Below are 18,430 nucleotides of genomic sequence, written 5' to 3' on the forward strand. Positions count from 1 at the left end.
GAAGAGCTTTTCCCAGAATATCATTTTTTGTAAAAGTGTGAAGAACCTTGGACTTAGAAGAGCCGCGTTAGTTATACCGCGTGGTGTCGTACTTCTAGCATCAGCAACATTCACATCTCTCGAACAAAAAATGAAGCCGAGGCATTAGACAAATAATGCGTCTCACCCCGTTACACACAGAAACGTATGGTATACATTACAAAACAGAAATACACGGGTCACTCCGCACAGTTGTGAGATACGATATATTTACAGGTGACAATACTAAATATTCACAATAAAACTTATTTCGCACGTTTTATTTATATGAAACATACTTTCTCTTTCTTAAAATACTATGGCAGATTTTGGCCCTTTCAGAACTTTGGATAGGACAAAAACAATTTTCTGGGTGTTGCTTAAATTCATAAAGTCCGGACAGATTCTAAAACACTTATCATTAACACCTTTTCGCTAGACGCTGTACACTGGACAAACAAGTAATAGGTGGCATTACATCTACACAATTAAAACACGTTCTCTGCTGAAGATGAGTAGTTTTATATCTGTCCAGCTCACTATTAATTGGTGCTGTACCACATCTAAATTATGCTAATGCATTTCTATGAACTCTTGGAATGCTATGATAGACATAAATGCTGGACTAAAACACGTCTTCAAAGTACAATATACAGTATACTACCTCCCTTTCGGGACGGACCTTGTGGTTGTGTAATACTTCCTTGTCACTAAACGACATGCCTTTGATACAACACAGTTCGCACCTCTGACGAAATACAATGTACATTAAAACAGTTATTCACAGGGGTACAAAAGACAGCAGGTGATAGATAACAACCACGGAAGCCAGTAGTTAAGTGGCGCTAAAAATAGGTAATTCTTTTTGTATAAAAAAACGGCATTGAAATAAATATATACAAAATTCACAAAAATACACATTAATGAATGCTGTTGATTCCATACAGTCAAACCACATGGGTAAAGAGGCTGAGGTAGTAGTTATCGGACGCATGATGACTATTCAAAAACATTTGTTGCATTAATTACATGAATACTGGATGGTATGACGGTCTGTGGAGCTCTGTATTTCAGTGGACAAATAGAAGCCAGTGGTCAGTAATTTAGGTCTCAACAGACACGAGGCACGTGTATTTCCTTGTATCAAATTTATGTTCAGCTCGTGTCGTCTACAAAGTGCCTAAGCGGAATCACATCCTTGCCTTAACATACCCCTGCGGTCATATCCTTTTGAAACGAGGGTAGACTTTGATTTACCGTTATTCGCACCAGACAGTTCCAGGATACCCGCTTAAGCTACTGACAAAACACACTTCCATCTGTAACGCGAAGGTTTGGAGGGTAAAATTTTGACATAGAAAGAGTCAACTAATATTCAACTGGAAGTGGCTTCAGCTAGATGAGAGATTTGGGGCGGAGTAAAAATTACCACTCGCTTCCTCTTTAGGTCTGATGTTAGAACCTGTTGACCAGTATCTTCTTGAGTTTCCTGAAACTATTTGTTCAGAGATTCTTGGGCCAATGAGTTGCGCTTTGGTGGAACCATTTACAATTCGACCTTAATCAGTCTGCCTCACACGACAATTTCAGGGTATGTCTGATCAGAAAATACTTCTGTCTACAAACTGTACATGAAGGCTTTCAATTTCCGAGGGACTGGTTGTTATTTTAGGAGCGCTTCGGTGAATGTACTGGGAGATTATGACAGAGGTGGATACAGGGTTTTGAGAAGGGGTGGGAGGTAGGGGGTCGGGTGGTGGAGAGAATTATGCACTGTACACGTTCCACTGTTTTCATGAGAGTTTCAACGGTCATTTTATAAACTTTCGGGACAAAAAGGGTGGGGGTGGGGTGGGGCCACAACCCCTGGAACCGTCTTTAAGATAAGAATAAAAACAAATGACGCTCGTCATCGACATAGGTGAACAGAAGAGAACTGACAAGTGGCTTTGACAGACAAATCGTTGTGGTCAGAACAACATATAGGAAAGCCCCAGATAGCATTATTAATGGCTCAACGTAGTGATTTATATAAATCTATTGTAATATACACGAAATCATCTATTACACGTCAATTCGAAAGACGTATGAGCTACTGTGTCGCTGCTATAGTTGGGAGATATAACATAATACATGAATGATAGTGAGTGAGTTTGGTTAACGCCGCTTTTAACAATATTCCAGCGATATCACGGCGGGGGACACAAGAAAATGGGCTTCACACATTGTACCCATATGGGGAATCGAACCCGGGTTTTCGGCGTGACGAGCGAACGCTTTAACCATTAGGCTACCCCACCGCCCCTACATGAATGATAAGGTATTAGTTCAAGATGTATTCCCTTTTAGCAGATCACCCGTGAAGATCCTGCTAAGAAATGGTCATCTGCTTGTCGTACAAGAGGCGTACAGTTGTGTAAATCAATGCTCATGTTGACCAAGATCTTTTTTGGATGAAGTTGCCCGAAACGTGTGTCAAAGAATTAAAAGAAGATTTATCCAAAAAGGTCTTGGTCATATTTAACTATTTATAAATGCGGCTTGAAGACAGCATAATACTCATGCTGTTGATCACTGGATTGTCGAATTGGACTGGATCATGTACTGGTGTGACTTATAGCTACGAATGTCACCTGTAAGTTTCATACCTTAAACAAGTTATATAGGAATCTGCAATCGATTATACATTTCCTACATATAATGACATATAAAAAAAACTCAGTTTACACTTTTCAGTAGAAACACGTAGACCATCGTTAATTTATGTCGTAGTGAAAATTACATATCACAAAATTATCTATCTAAACCCAGGGACCCGTGTCTTCTAACGCGGCATTCAGCAATATTCCACCTAGACGAGTCAAGTCTGTAAACACGTCTGGTCCAGACATACCAGTGACTGACATCATGCAATAAGCATCTATCCTCACCGACAGGACACGATGACATGCATCAACCATGCCGGAGTGCCTGACCACCCAGTCCAATTGTTCCCACAGATCTTGACTGGGGTTTATTTGGAAAAAAGTGGGCGAGTATGATTTTACGCCGCTTTTAGCAATATTCCAGCAATATCACGGGGGGGCACACCAGAAACGGTGTACTCATGTGGGTTATATATAGGTGTTATGGTGCTCAGTGCAGTGCAACATTCTTACATTTTTAAACATACAAAACAATCTCAGACTATTCCATATGTATGGACAAGATTTGTCAAAATGTTTACTCGTTTATACCTGAAACCTACCCGCAGCAAAAGGCGTGATGAAAACACGCCGCTTCACCAACATACACCGGTCATTTAAAACTGTTAGATCACAGAAGGCATTCACCACAGGGGGCATGAAAAGCTATTTGGGTAAAAGATAAATGATTACTTTGTCTTCCTCGGGATTAAAGCGATATGCTTGCGTCGCGTACTGACATTGAAATCAGTTTCAGACTACATGTGGAGAATTAGAATGGTAAACCTTCTTACAGTTTCACAAGATCGATAAAGGGCAGGCTAACTGATCAATTCTGAGGCAAATAAACCAGACTGGCTCCCGTTCTATTCGTTCCTCTGAGAGAGCAATGACGAGTCAGTCACGAATGATTTAAGGATGCAAGGCGGAGGATCCGGAAACCAGTCTAACAATAATTTAGAGTTATCCGCCCTTTCAAATATGGCGCTCAAGTGATGAATTAGTGTCACTGATCTTATTTATCCAAATATAGCTGGACTCATGACAGTGATACTGGACTTAAATATGTAGCGATCGACTGCGTATTGATTTTCTCATTTGCTATGTGTACCAGTAATCAAAAGTGTTTATCCTGAGCTCATAAATGAAGACATTTTTCAAATTGTATCTGTAATCCACGGGGCGACCGTGTCAGATCGTTCATTATGTCTGCAGCAGTGAGAAAACGGAAGGTCCTGACATTCGAAGAAAAGTTGGACATTGTTCAGAGGCTGGAAAACAATGAAAGGGCAAGTGATATCGCTATCCATTATGACATTGGGAAATCTACCGTTCACGAAATCATGCGAAATAGAAAGCAGCTGTTCGATTTCTGCTCGACTGCACTCGCAAATGAAGGGATGACGAAGCGAAGACGGGTTATGAGAAGACCCACTCATGAAATACTTGAAAGATGCATGCATATTTGGTACATTCAGGAAAGAATAAAGGGAAGTTTCATAACTGGACCAGTGATTACACGTAAAGCAACCTACTTTGATCAGAAGTTAAATGGAGAGAACACAAAATTCAAAGCATCATCTGGGTGGCTGTTTCGTTTCAAACAACGTTGTGGCATTGAACACTTGCATGCTGAACTTGACCTTAATGCTGTCATGCAAAAGGACATTTCATCTTTCCAAGAAAAACTGAAAGCTCACATTCGTGAAAAGGGGTTAGCCGAGCATCAGATCTATTATGCCTGTGAAGTTAGACTGTCATGGAAGTCACTACCAGTCAGAATAGCTCAAATGATGAAGTCAGACATGTTATCAGCCAAAGAAAGATTAACATTTTTATTGTGTGTGAATGGAACGGGATCCCACAAACTCCCACTGCTGGTAATAGCCAACCCAGGAAATGATGCTGGGACACAGGATAATGCTGATCTCCCATCTCGACTTGTCACCACAGATGATGCCAGTTTGGATCCAGTCATTTTGAAAAATTGGTTCACAAATGGTTTTATTCCTGCAGTGAAAGCTGAAGCAGAGAAGAATGGCTATTCACAAAATGCAGTACTAATTCTTGAGAGTTCTCCAGCTCACCCTTTTGCCACAGATGAATTGACAACAGATGATGGTTCAGTCCGTGCAATCTTTCTGCCACCAAACTGCACCAATAAAAAACTCTCCCTCTGCTCAGGCATCCCAGAAATTTTTAAAAAGGAATATAGACTTTCACAAGTAAAGAAAGCTTTTGTTGGTTCCAGTGGTACAACGTCAACAAAAGCATTCCTTTTCAAGCAGTATTTAGAAGGTTTCAATTTGGAAACAGCTCTACAGCTGTCAGTAGATGCTTGGAGCGATGCAAAGAGAGTGGACATTGCACATTTATGGGCTGAGTTTTTTAGGAATTTGTCCATTAGGAAAACTGAGATTCCAGAGACAGACTGTGAAAAGGAACCATCAGTATCAGAAAAAATCCATGAAATTCTATCACGTCATGAATTCTTCAAAGAAGTCACATTGCAGGATATAGTGGAGTGGGTTGAGAAAGTGGACTCCTTTCTTTTGTTTCCCTTACTATCAGACGTTGAGATCATTGAAAAGGTAAAGAAGGAAATAGCAATATTCAACAGTGAAAACAAGCCCAATGAAAAAAGAAAGCGGAAACCTTCCTTCCCAAGTGATGCAGATGCTGTGGTGCATTTTGAGAAGTGCATTCGCTGGCTGAAGAATCAGCCTGAGTGTAATTCAGAGGACCTGAAGATGCTTCGGAGGTTGAAACTGAATGCAAAAGACAAAACTAAAGTTGCAGACAGTGACCACCAGACTTCAGAATTAGCTCCAACCAGTGAGCAGATGATTAGTTCTCTGATAGTTCGGACAATCAATGAGATCCAATCCTCTCAAGTGGATGAAGACACTGGATTGGATTCTCTGGTAGATGAGTCATTAAGTGTGATTCAGTCTGTGGATGTTCAACGAAACACAGAATCGCTCCTGAAAGGATCAGTTGACTCTGAGGTTCATACTGTTCAGCAAAAGAATCAGTCTGTGTTGAACACATTTGAAGGGTCATCACTAGACACTGCCCAGCCATCAGAAACACTGCTACCACCCAAAACTGAGCCTATGGACTGTGTGGATCAAAACGTCCAAACCGAATGCTCCAACACTCAACTCAAAGAGCTGGACAAGGATGCAGTTACTGGAAATTGAATTTCATGATACTCACAGAGAAATGAATTTTTTTCAGTTGATTCACCGCAGTGAAATATGCATAGGTTGGGAAAACATTCTTTGAATTATTACTGAATTTTGTATGAAAGTTAGCTCAATGTGAAGTGTGTGTCAATATATTTGTGTGTTCTAAATATGATAAGATAATGCTCATGTCTACAGTAGAGGTAATTTCAAGGGCTGTAACAGCCTGAGAAATTAGTCATTTTTAAGTTTAGTCCTTGACTAATGTAAACTTTGTTTGACCAGTTGTTAGCTGTCTTCTAGAACAGGACAGAGTTGTTTGCAATTTAATTGTGAGTTTTTTCTTATCCGGTCTAAGTAAACTTCGTCTCAGTGTATTTCGTTACACTCCACCACTGAGTGTAAGAAAACCTAGTAGAAGGTCGTGTCAGGTAACCTTTGAGCAACCAATCACAGTCCAATCAAACACGAGACGGTTAAATAGATTTAACCAATCAGACAACGGCTACTATTATTGTTCGGAGGGACTTTCAAAATATTCAGGTCACCGACACAGATCTTTCCACAAACAAAAATCAGCATGTAACACTGTTATTTGACCTACAGTATATACGCTTTGGGGTTTTTGTTGACATGGTTACCATTAGCTAATATTTCCGCAAGACAACATCCTTGATATTGTCAAAAACACTATTTTCAGCGACTGTTTACTCAGCGTTGTCATGGCTGTACGTACGTGTGCATCACCCGGAAGCGATCGTACGCTAAATAACATTCGGAATCGTTTGGGTACGAACCTTTTCGAGATAAAAAGTTCAAAAGGTATGTGTGAATGTACATTTTCGCGATTTGGTAATCTGTGTTCTGATTGGTCAATCTCAAAGGTTACCTGACGTGACCTCCCATAAGGTTTTGTTAGACTCAGTAGTGGAGTGTAACGAAAAGTACTGAGGATAAGTTTACTTAGACTGTTTCTTATCCAAATTTCCAGAAACGTTAATATTTGAGAAATTAAAGTGTTTCAAAATTATTGTTTCTTATATGTTACCAGTCCATGATGACTGGCATCATTAGATTTTCTTTATCCACAGAACATTAGTAGCCTCAGGTTAGCCAGCTAGCAGGAATTGTGAAGCTTATGGAATGTGATGTTTCAGTGCCCTCTAAGCATATATGTTTCTCCCTTACAGTATGCTATCTTTGCTGAGAAAGGTATGATACTTTAAGGATGACAACATTTTTATTATATAATTATGTATTTCAGTATAGATTCTTACACAGTCTAAGCAAACTTAACCTCAGTACTTTTCGTTACACTCCACTACTGAGTCTAAGAAAATCTTATGGGAGGTCACCTCAGGTAACTTTTGAGATTGACCAATCGGAACACAGCTTACCAAATCGTGAAAGTGCACATTCACACATACGTTGTGAACTCTTTATCTTGAAAATGTTCATACCCGAACTGTTCCGAATGCGACGCGACCTTCTACTAGGTTTTGTTAGACGCAGTGGTGGAGTGTAATGAAATACACTTAGACTAAGTTTACTTAGACTGGATTCTTACACTGTTGTCAAGCTAGACATGAGACTCTATACAGAAATATTGCATCATTATGTAATAAAGATGTTGTTATCCATAAAGTATTGTAGCTTGCTTATTATTTCTCCGCTTCTAAAATGTGAATCAAACAGTACTGTCTCTGCTGTCTGAAATTTGAAAAAACTGTTAGAGTGTTGTCATTCAGCCGGAAGGAATATGAACTTGTCAAATAAACTGCTGTTTCAGGATACATATTGTATACCCTCATTACCAGGAGATGCCTGCCTCATTACACATCAAACTTGTACATGTTTCTCTTATTTGAGTAAATATATTCATCTTAATGAAATAAAAACTCCCCTTTGTCACCATGGTCACATGTTCATAGTCACCATGCTTACAGTCACTGGAATGAATGAAAGTCTCAACTAATGTATGATGTGGTGATTGATGATCTGCTATTGATCTTTTAGGTTTTCTTCCCTCATCTGTGACTGAGTGAGTGAGTTTGGTTTTTTTGGGTATTATATTATTTTTTTTCTATATTCCAGCAGTATCGTGACAGGATGGGAAAAAAAGGGTTTCACAAAATGTACCCATGTTGGAATCAAACTGGGCCTTCGGTATGAAGAGTGAACACATTAAGCCCCAATTCTACTCCACAATCCTCTACCATTACAAGCTGACACAGCACGATATAACTGAAGTAGTGTTCAAGGTTTGGTTTGGTTGTTTAACTCTGCCCTCTGCAGTATTACAGCTATACGGTGACAGACTGTAAATAATCGATTCTGAACAAGACAATCCAGTGATCCACATCAACAGTGCCTGACACCCAATCCCGTTAGTTGCCTTGTACGATATGCATTGGTTACTGAAGACCAGTTCTAACCCAGATCACCTTGAAATGATTTGGAAGTTCATGTCATCACTTTTTCTGTCTTGGTTGATCCAATTTTAGAAATCTTGAGTCCTTATTACAGTACACAACAGTACAACAGCCTCCCTGAGATCTTCACACTGAATGCAAAAATTTTCTCAAATTTATTTGACCACCTACATTGAACTTTAGACCAATCAGAACCCTAACCTTGCATGAAAAGATGTCAAGTTTGACCTGCATTGGTACAAGGGCTGTCAAGGAATTTTCTGCATCATTAAACTCCACTGGGTATGTTGAAGATGGAAGCAGGTAGTGGAGTGTGAATGACAGAACTAGTGTTTAAACTGTGAGTTCAGTTTTTTGCCGCTTTTAGCAGTGCTCCAGCAATATCACACTGGTCACTAGAAAGGGGCTCCACATGTACCCATGCATGGAATCGAACCCAGGTCTTCAGCATGGTGAGCAAACACTTTAACCACAAGGCTACCCACACCGCTCCACAGGTAATGAAGAAACACTTGGGCAATTTTTCGTTTGAATGATGTTCTATTTTATAGTGTGTAATTTGTTCCTTCAACTTGCATGTTAGGCATTGCCTACTTTATGCCCTTTAGTTCATTTCAAATAAATAATTGTCAAGTGGAAACAACACTGTGACAGAACTAGTGTTTAAACTGTGTGTTTGTTTATACTGTTACACTGCTGGTTTTACAGCTTTGACACTGCTGGTTTCTTCTATGCTGTAACTCTACCGATGGCATTCAAAATGTGACACTGCTGGTGTTACAACTGTGACACAATGCTATGACACAACTAGTGTTTAAACTGTGACACTGCTTGTGTTAAAGCTGTAACACTGTGACATTGCTTGATGGTGTTTATACTGTGTCACTGCTGGTTTTACAGCTTTGACACTGCTGATGTTTATACTATGCTATGACACTGCTGGTGTTGAAGCTGTGATACTGGTGGACTTTCAAGCTGTGACATTGCTGGTGTTGAGGTGTTGAAGCTATGACACTGCTGAATTTACAACTCTGACACTGCTGGTGGCACAGGTAGTGTTGAAGATGTTATGCTGCTATTTAAACTGTGATACTGCAGTGTTTCTGCTGTGACACTACAGGTGTTTAAGCACTGCCACTACTGGTGTTTAACCGGTGACACTGCTGTTTATGCTGTTATGCTGGTGTTGAAGATGTGACACTGCTTGTGTTTAAGTTGTGACATTGCTGGTGTTTAGCTGTGACACTGTTGGTGTTTAAACTGTGACATTGCTGGTGTTATACTGTGATGCTGGTGTTGAAGCTGTGACACTGCTTGTGTATAAGCTGTGACATTGCTGGTATTTAGTGGCGACACTGCTGGTGTTTAAACTGTGACATTACTGGTGTTACACTGTGATACTGGTGACATTGCTGGTGTTTAGCTGTGACAAACTGTGCCACTACTGATGTTTAACCCGTGACACTGCTGTTTATGCTGTTATGCTGGTGTTGAAGATGTGACACTGCTTGTGTTTAAGCTGTGACATTGCTGGTGTTTAGCTGTGACACTGTTGGTGTTTAAACTGTGACACTGTTGGTGTTTAAACTGTGACATTGCTGGTGTTATACTGTGATGCTGGTGTTGAAGCTGTGACACTGCTTGTGTATAAGCTGTGACACTGCTGATGGCACAGGTGGTGTTGAAGCTGTTATGCTGCTGTTTAAACTGTGATACTGCAGTGTTTCTGCTGTGACACTACAGGTATTTAAGCAGTGACACTGCTGGTGTTGAGGCTGTAACACGACGGGTGTTCTTGTTGTGACACTGTTTGTGTTTAAGCTGTGACACTGCTGGTGTCAGATTTATAAACAGATACTACATAGGTAAAAACCTTGACACCATGGTGTGAACTGTTCGTTTCAGGGTGCCTATTACAGACTTCTTCCTTTTTAGAAACACCCATATGATCTCAGTTCTGACAGTAATGCAGTTTATTCAACAACCCGTATCACCCACTCCTATACAACATCCACCTTATCAACCTTCTTCCATGTACATGCTGACAAAAAGAATGAGTGAGTTTAGTTTTACGCCACACTCAGCAATATTCCAGCCATATGGCTGCGGTCTGTAAATAATCGAGTCTGGACCAGACAATCCAGTGATCAGCAACACAAGCATCGATCTGCGCAATTGAGAACCGATGACATGTGCCAACCAAGTCTGCGAGCCTGACCACCCGATCCCGTTAGTCGCCTCTTACGACAAGCATAGTCGCCTTTTGTGACAAGCATGGGTTGCTGAAGGTCTATTCTACCCCGGGACCTTCACGGGTCCTGACAAAAAGAAAGTTCATCATTCAATATATCACATTTTATACTACATCTGCTGATACATAATAACACCAACCGAGGCCAGTGTTGATAAATGCGACGTACCATTGCCTCATGGAAAATAAGGACAACCTTGACATTGACGATTTTGTATGTCTGTGTGAAGAGCTCGTTCTAGTTCATAAGAGTGACCAGTTGGAGGAACTCTTTATAATCGAGTTTGTTGTCTCCGTTTTTATCAACCTTAGCGATTAGTCGCATTGCCTCATCCTCGCTTAATGGCGAGTCTCCAGACGAGACAATCCGTGACAATTCATCAGCTGACAAGAGGCCATCTTTGTCTCTATCTGCCTTTTCGAAGAGGCGTCTCAGATTTGCGCATCTGGAATTTCAAAAGAATATTTTAACGAAGTCATTTGTAGCTAGTGGTAGGATCGTAGTAATGAAAATATTTGTTTGTTTGCTTGCTTGCTTGGTTTCCTCTGCGAAACGTCTCGCTATATGTGTGTTTAAATAGTCGAGTGAATTACATGTTGAGCATCACTATACAGGATTCTGATTGTTCTGGCATAATGGACGAAACTGTGGCATGTTCACCAGTAACTCACTAACCGTGTTGGAGAGAGCGCTTACTTCCTCCCTGTGGGTGATAGTTGTGGCATGTTCACCAGTAACTCACTAACCGTGTTGGAGAGAGCGCTTACTTCCTCCCTGTGGGTGATAGTTGTGGCATGTTCACCAGTAACTCACTAACCGTGCAGGAGGGCACTTACTTCCTCCCTGTGGGTGATAGTTGTGGCGTGGTGAACAGTAGCCCACTAACCGTGTAGAAGAGCACATGCTTCCTCTCTGTAGGGGATAGTTGTGGCATGTTCACCAGTAACTCACTAACCGTGCAGGAGAGCGCTTAATATTCCTCCCTGTGGGTGATAGTTGTGGCATGGTGAACAGTAATCCACTAACCGTGTAGGAGAGAGCACTTACTTCTTCTCTGTAGGAGATAGTTGTGCCACATTCACCATCAACTCACTAACCGTGTAGGAGAGCACACGCTTCCTCTCTGTAGGGGATAGTTGTGGCATGTTCACCAGTAACCCACTAAACGTGCAGGAGAGCGCTTCCTTCCTCCCTGTGGGTGATAGTTGTGGCGTGGTGAACAGTAGCCCACTAACCGTGTAGAAGAGCACACGCTTCCTCTCTGTAGGGGATAGTTGTGGCACGTTCACCAGTAACTCACTAAACGTGTAGGAGAGCGCTTACTTCCTCCCTGTGGGTGATAGTTGTGGCATGTTCACCAGTAACTCACTAACCGTGTTGGAGAGAGCGCTTACTTCCTCCCTGTGGGTGATAGTTGTGGCATGTTCACCAGTAACTCACTAACCGTGCAGGAGGGCACTTACTTCCTCCCTGTGGGTGATAGTTGTGGCGTGGTGAACAGTAGCCCACTAACCGTGTAGAAGAGCACATGCTTCCTCTCTGTAGGGGATAGTTGTGGCATGTTCACCAGTAACTCACTAACCGTGCAGGAGAGCGCTTAATATTCCTCCCTGTGGGTGATAGTTGTGGCATGGTGAACAGTAATCCACTAACCGTGTAGGAGAGAGCACTTACTTCTTCTCTGTAGGAGATAGTTGTGCCACATTCACCATCAACTCACTAACCGTGTAGGAGAGCACACGCTTCCTCTCTGTAGGGGATAGTTGTGGCATGTTCACCAGTAACTCACTAAACGTGTAGGAGAGCGCTTACTTCCTCCCTGTGGGTGATAGTTGTGGCATGTTCACCAGTAACTCACTAACCGTGCAGGAGAGCGCTTACTTCCTCCCTGTGGGTGATAGTTGTGGCATGGTGAACAGTAATCCACTAACCGTGTAGGAGAGAGCACTTACTTCTTCTCTGTAGGGGATAGTTGTGCCATATTCACCATCAACTCACTAACCGTGTAGGAGAGCACATGCTTCCTCTCTGTAGGTGATAGTTGTGGCATGTTCACCAGTAACTCACTAACCGTGTGGGAGAGCACTTACTTCCTCTCCCCGGGGGATATTTGTGGCATGATGACCAGTAACTTAATAACCGTGCAGGAGAGCAATTACTTCATCTCTGTAGGTGATAGTTGTGGCATGTTCACCAGTAACTCAATAACCGTGTAGGGGAGCACTTACTTCCTCTCTGTAGGGGATAGTTGTGGCATGACGGCCAGAAACTCGTCTAATGTCACCTTCGAGTTCTTGTCTGTGTCCAGAGAATTGAACAGCGACTGCAGCCGGAAGACAACCAAACAGGTGAGTGCGTGAGGTTTATTATCGATCGGAACTTAGTGAAAGCTGAGCGTGGGGCATACAAGCCATTAATGTTGCTGGTCTGTTTGTATCGTGAGTTAGTGATTGGGTGAGTCTAGTTGTACGCCGCTTTTTCCACTTTTCCAGCAATATCACAGCTGGAGACGCTAGAAATGTGTTTCACACATTGTATCACTGTGGGAATAGAACCTGGGTCTACACATTATATTTCTCTTTGCTCTGATAAAGTACCATTGCTGTATTTTGTAACTGGTGCATAATTTACGGTTATTTATAATCAAGGACTTGGACCGTGAAGTCACGAGAGCCACGCATGTGGTGTGGGTTTACTGAAATCCAAACCCTCCAGACATACATAAGTTATTAGTGGATGAAAAATTGATTTTAAAAAATGAGAAAATCATTTCGTCTGACACTTTGACAAAATGTGGGAGTGAAGACTGAAGGGAATACATAACTAGGAATCATGTGAGCCCTTGTAGAGTCAGTATCAAATCGAGCATCACACATCGTAGGGATTCGAATCCCGGCTTTTGCTGTGACAAGCGGCAGCGTTAACCACGAGGCTACAACACAGCCCCTACATGGGTGAGTTTCTCTAAATTATCATCATTAATGTATGTACTCACCACTATCAGAGATGGAAAATGAGCAAATTACCTGTATCTGAGACTGAGTTATCTTGTGACCGAGAGTTTTACAGAGGTCAGAAAACTCCCCCATGTTCAGCCAGCCATCACCATTGGTGTCAAACTTGAGAAACACTTTAGTGTATAGTTCTCGCTCACTCAGTGTCAGGTGTGCCATCGTTAACTGGAGGAAGATGGTACTGTCAGCCTCGATACAATACACATTAACAGATTGATCTTCCCGGACTGAGTAAGCACGGAAGTCTGACAAAATAAACTTCCCCCTTAATACGTTGAATTCAGGCAAACACGGATCTGGAAAGTGTACTGGCTGATCTATGGTGTAGAGTTCGTGCCATAATGAGGGTTACCACATGTGAGTCAGTGAGTTTACGCCGCTTTTAGCAATATTCCAACAATATCAGGGCGGGGCACACAAGAAATGGGATTCATATATTTTGTCCATTTTGGCGATCGAACCCGGGTCTTCGGCACGACGAGCAAACGCTTTAACCACTGCCTCTACACTCACGTGAAAAAATAACGCCCCCGTGTATATTATCCTCTCTCAAACAACAATGACAAGCACGGTAAGTATGTTCAAGGTTTCGTAGCAATAAACAAATTATATCTTAGAAATAGGTAGGCTAAGGCAGATACATCCCTTGATTCAACATGTTTATGGGCTACGTTTACAAACGACGGTTGATCGCCTGTTTTTCGGACACATTCCAACATGCACATCACAGCATAAAAAGTTCCAAAAGACAGAAAAAAAATCTCCAGTAAACCGTGTGACCACCTCCAGCGTTGATGGATTCCTAGACACGACGTTTGTTTACGTGATATGGTACCTGCAGCCATTGCCCCTGCAGGGCCTGAATCAACGCATTCCTGGTCAGCGGAGGTGGTAAACGCATTCAGATCCGACGTTAGATTTGGCCCTACAGGTGCTGAGACACGTACGCGACTATCATATCCGTTAACCTAGAACCTGCTTTCATATGTGAATAAACTCGACACCAATTTCGTTGCTTCAACTGACGAACATTCCAATCTACGACGTCGTTCTTCAAGCGTCAAAGTCATGACCTTGAACGTTCGGTAGGCAGCAATATCATGTACACGAAGACGTCTGCTTACTGTCCCTCTGCTGACTCGATGCCCAAGACCTTTCGCCGCTGATGACGTCACAGTCACAAATCTGTTCCTCAAAAGAAGCGCCCGTAAATGGTGGTCTTCCTAGGGGGTGGGGACCCTTGGTCCTCCGCTCCTTGGCTTGTCTGCTGTCCTGCCAGTTTGTTTCAAGAGAGTGGCCAATCTTCTGACAGTTCGTTTTGCGCAGCCATTGATTCTTGCAACATGAGAGTACGTGGCTCCCCCTACAGCATAACAACTGCTCGTTCTCTTTACTCTAATCGAGGCCTGGTTTGTTGGTCATTCGGGTGTACGTGATGACAGAACAATTCAGCTCGTGTTTAATATACAGATTGCATACAGGTACTTTTCTGCACGTGCGGGGAGTTTTGAGGCACATGTATGTATGTATTTATGTATGTATGTATGTATGTATGTATGTATGTATGTATGTATGTATGTATGTATGTATGTATGTCTGTATGTGTGTGTGTGTGTGTGTGTGTGGATGGATGCATGTATGTGTGTGTGGATGGATGGATGCATGTATGTGTGTGTGTGTGGATGGATGGATGCGTGTGTGTGTGTGTGTGTGTGTGTGGATGGATGGATGCATGTATGTATGTATGTGTGTGTGTGTGTGTGGATGGATGGATGCATGTGTGTGTGTGTGTGGATGGATGGATGCATGTATGTATGTATGTATGTATGTATGTGTGTGTGTGTGTGTGTGTGTGTGTGTGTGTGTGTGGATGGATGGATGCATGTATGTATGCATGCATGCATGTATATGTATATCCCCACCTGTATATATAACATACTTTTCTGCACGTGCGGGGAGTTTTGAGGCACATGTATGTATGTATGTATGTATGTATGTATGTATGTATGTATGTATGTATGTATGTATGTATGTATGTATGTATGTATGTATGTATGTATGTATGTATGTATGTATGCATGCATGCATGTATATGTATATCCCCACCTGTATATATAACATACTTTTCTGCACGTGCGGGGAGTTTTGAGGCACATGTATGTATGTATGTATGTATGTATGTATGTATGTATGTGTGTGTGTGTGTGTGTGTGTGTGTGTGTGTGTGTGTGTGTGTGTGTGTGTGTGTGTGTGTGTGGATGGATGGATGCATGCATGTATGTATATGTATATCCCCACCTGTATATATAACATACCAGTATGAGTAAGACTGACATGGACATAGAACAAACGGACTTTGTTCCACAATCTATAACCTGCCAAGAGTCGAACTGATAGCGACCTTAGTGCAAGTATATCCCATTCTCTTGTCAGATAAACTTAAGGTAACAGATTAAAGATGCTATACACTTGTCAGTATGAACGGATAATTATCACCAACTCTTGTGTATCGATGGTTGCATACAAGCTGAGACAAAAGTGTTGTTGATCAATGTGTACTTATACTACCAGTTGGGTGGAGCAGCAAGGACCGCATCCAGTCAAGAAATTCTGGGATCCGGTAGCAACAACCAGTCCACTGGAATTGCTTTGGATCAGTGCCTCTTGAGTCTTGAACTTCAGCAAGAAACACCGTTAATCATCAATACCTTCATCAAAATACATAGGAAATAATGTCGTTAGAACAAGGTCACAATAAATCTGAACTTTATACCTACTTACATTCGCGCGCACGCACGCACTCACAAATAAATACCAGAAATACGACACTGCCTTTGTTTCGCTGTAGAGAAAAGTAATAGCTTCACATTGTACGTATTCTATTTTCAGTTCGCAAATAACGTCCCGTAATAAAATCCACAAATTCGATGTTGTTCATGTTTAGTCCTGTATGAAATGTAGGTGAGGCTGTGACTGTCGTGATGTTCATTCATCTTTTATCACTCGATTCTACCAGCTCCAGGAACTCCTCATAGTTTAGTTGGTTGTCTCCGTCCCGGTCCACCTGAGCTATAAGCTGCATCGTCTCCTCCCGGCTCAGGGGAACTTCAGCAGATTCCATGACGTGAGACAATTCGTCAACTGACAAGACGCCATCTTTGTTTTTGTCCAGGCTGCGAAAGAGACGCCGGAGGTTTGCGCACCTACAAAGTAAAGCAAAAACCGTTTTTGTAATAGGATCGGTGACCAACCTTTGCATCAAACTTCGAGTTTGATGTCTCTCGTGTTGCCAAACTCGTGTCCTTCAGAAAAAATACCACAAAACAGTCGCAGGTTACAAACTTTGCATGTGACCCAACCGCACGGCTATAAACTGAAGAACGTTTGACAACATGTGTTCGATGTATGAAAACGCGAGTTTTCTGATTTCAAAAACATGTGTGTGAAGGCAGCGACAACACCCGATCCATAATCTTGAAGAGTTTCTGATGATATCCAGGAATGTATTTTTGAATTACGATGGAATAGTTATATCACTATGCGTTCGGGAAAAGGGGCTGCCTCCCTAAAATACTTTATCAGATTATTTTTGTGTATAGTTCGACCAGTTCGATGCAACCAAGAAACACCGCCGGGGATGAGGAACTCACTAACACCTAGTCTGTAAGTGGGTATTAATATTTGTGACAGTCGTTGGCATGACAACCAGAAACACACCCACACTATAAGAAAGCACTTACTTCCTTTCTTTGGGCGGTACAGTTGGCATGGCCACCAGGAACTCGTCAAGGGTTACCCTGGCGTTTTTGTCCGTGTCCAGCGATTTGAAGAGATTCTGGAGGAAACAGATGGAGTTCAATCCAGTGATCAACAGCATAAAGGTACATCTAGACAACTGTCACACGTGCCAAGCAAGTCAGCGAGCCTGACCACCCGATTCCCGTAGGCGCCTTATACGACTAGCATGAGTTATTGAAAATCAGTTCCAAATCGAATCTTCAACGGTACAGTTTTTTAAGACATGATACAGAGGACGTATGACAGTGTTGGGGCGTGCAACATGAGACAGAACGTTTGAATCACATGTGGTGATCAAAACAAACGGTGTCAAGGACAATTCCAAAGCTTTGATGTTACTAATTGGTTACCCGTGCATTTAAACGTTGGTAAAAAGATGTGTATCTTCGGGATTACTAACTAAATTAAACTATTAGTAATCATTTCTCCCCCACTCACTTAATCCATTCAGCTCACTCATTGACTAACTCCTCTCACTCACTCACTCAGCAACGCCACCCATCCAAACCCACTCACTCATGGCCGGGGATAAAAAGCTGTAATCGCCCCAGCGCATTTCATGTAGTGATATTTCGCTCAGTATGAAACAACCGAACACAACTGTAGTACATATTGCGTATCAGTTGCTTTTGTGCATATTATTCTCGATATTTATGACAGTCCCTTCTTACCCTCAGCGTTACTGAGACACGGTGACTACAGCGAACAAGGAGGAAGAGTGGGGAGGCTGGACGTGTTTGGGAGGAACAACTGGAGACATCACATGGAGACGCCAGAACTCACCGCAACTCTCTTTGGCGACATGCGATACCCGAGAACCGAACACAGCGCGCCAAGCTCCGACACGTTGAGACAGCCGTCGCCGTTCTCGTCCACTTCCAAGAACACTTTGGTATACCTAGCTCTCTCTTGTTTGGTCAGATGGGCCATTATAAACTAATTAGCTCGAACTCACGAGATTCAGTATAGTCAATGTTTGGTAGCTTGAGACGAGGACAAATGATATGATGATGGTCATAGACTAATAGGGTTGTGTTATCTATA

At 42.1% G+C, this 18,430-nt stretch overlaps 3 protein-coding genes across 3 annotated transcripts; 1 reads left to right on the forward strand and 2 right to left on the reverse strand.

Moving 5' to 3' along the window:
• The first annotated feature begins 3,667 nt into the window (after window positions 1-3,667).
• On the forward strand, window positions 3,668-7,534 carry LOC137274073 (jerky protein homolog-like). Its single transcript, XM_067807058.1, has 2 exons — window positions 3,668-5,827; window positions 5,876-7,534. Exons 1-2 carry the CDS (start codon window positions 3,908-3,910, stop codon window positions 5,903-5,905), a joined length of 1,950 nt encoding a protein of 649 aa, XP_067663159.1. The 5' UTR covers window positions 3,668-3,907; the 3' UTR covers window positions 5,906-7,534.
• A 3,128-nt stretch (window positions 7,535-10,662) lies between these two features.
• On the reverse strand, window positions 10,663-13,829 carry LOC137272761 (uncharacterized). The gene is made up of 3 exons (XM_067805150.1): window positions 13,601-13,829; window positions 12,803-12,897; window positions 10,663-11,019 (listed from the first exon to the last, which is right to left on the reverse strand). Exons 1-3 carry the CDS (start codon window positions 13,745-13,747, stop codon window positions 10,812-10,814), a joined length of 450 nt encoding a protein of 149 aa, XP_067661251.1. The 5' UTR covers window positions 13,748-13,829; the 3' UTR covers window positions 10,663-10,811.
• A 405-nt stretch (window positions 13,830-14,234) lies between these two features.
• On the reverse strand, window positions 14,235-18,418 carry LOC137272762 (calmodulin-like protein 5). The gene is made up of 3 exons (XM_067805151.1): window positions 18,170-18,418; window positions 17,329-17,423; window positions 14,235-16,791 (listed from the first exon to the last, which is right to left on the reverse strand). The coding sequence occupies exons 1-3, from the start codon at window positions 18,314-18,316 to the stop codon at window positions 16,578-16,580; spliced, it is 456 nt and encodes a 151-aa protein (XP_067661252.1). The 5' UTR covers window positions 18,317-18,418; the 3' UTR covers window positions 14,235-16,577.
• Between the last annotated feature and the right edge of the window lie 12 nt (window positions 18,419-18,430).

The sequence above is a fragment of the Haliotis asinina genome, chromosome 2 (genome assembly GCF_037392515.1).
Source record: "Haliotis asinina isolate JCU_RB_2024 chromosome 2, JCU_Hal_asi_v2, whole genome shotgun sequence".
Taxonomy (NCBI): Eukaryota; Metazoa; Mollusca; class Gastropoda; order Lepetellida; family Haliotidae; genus Haliotis; species Haliotis asinina.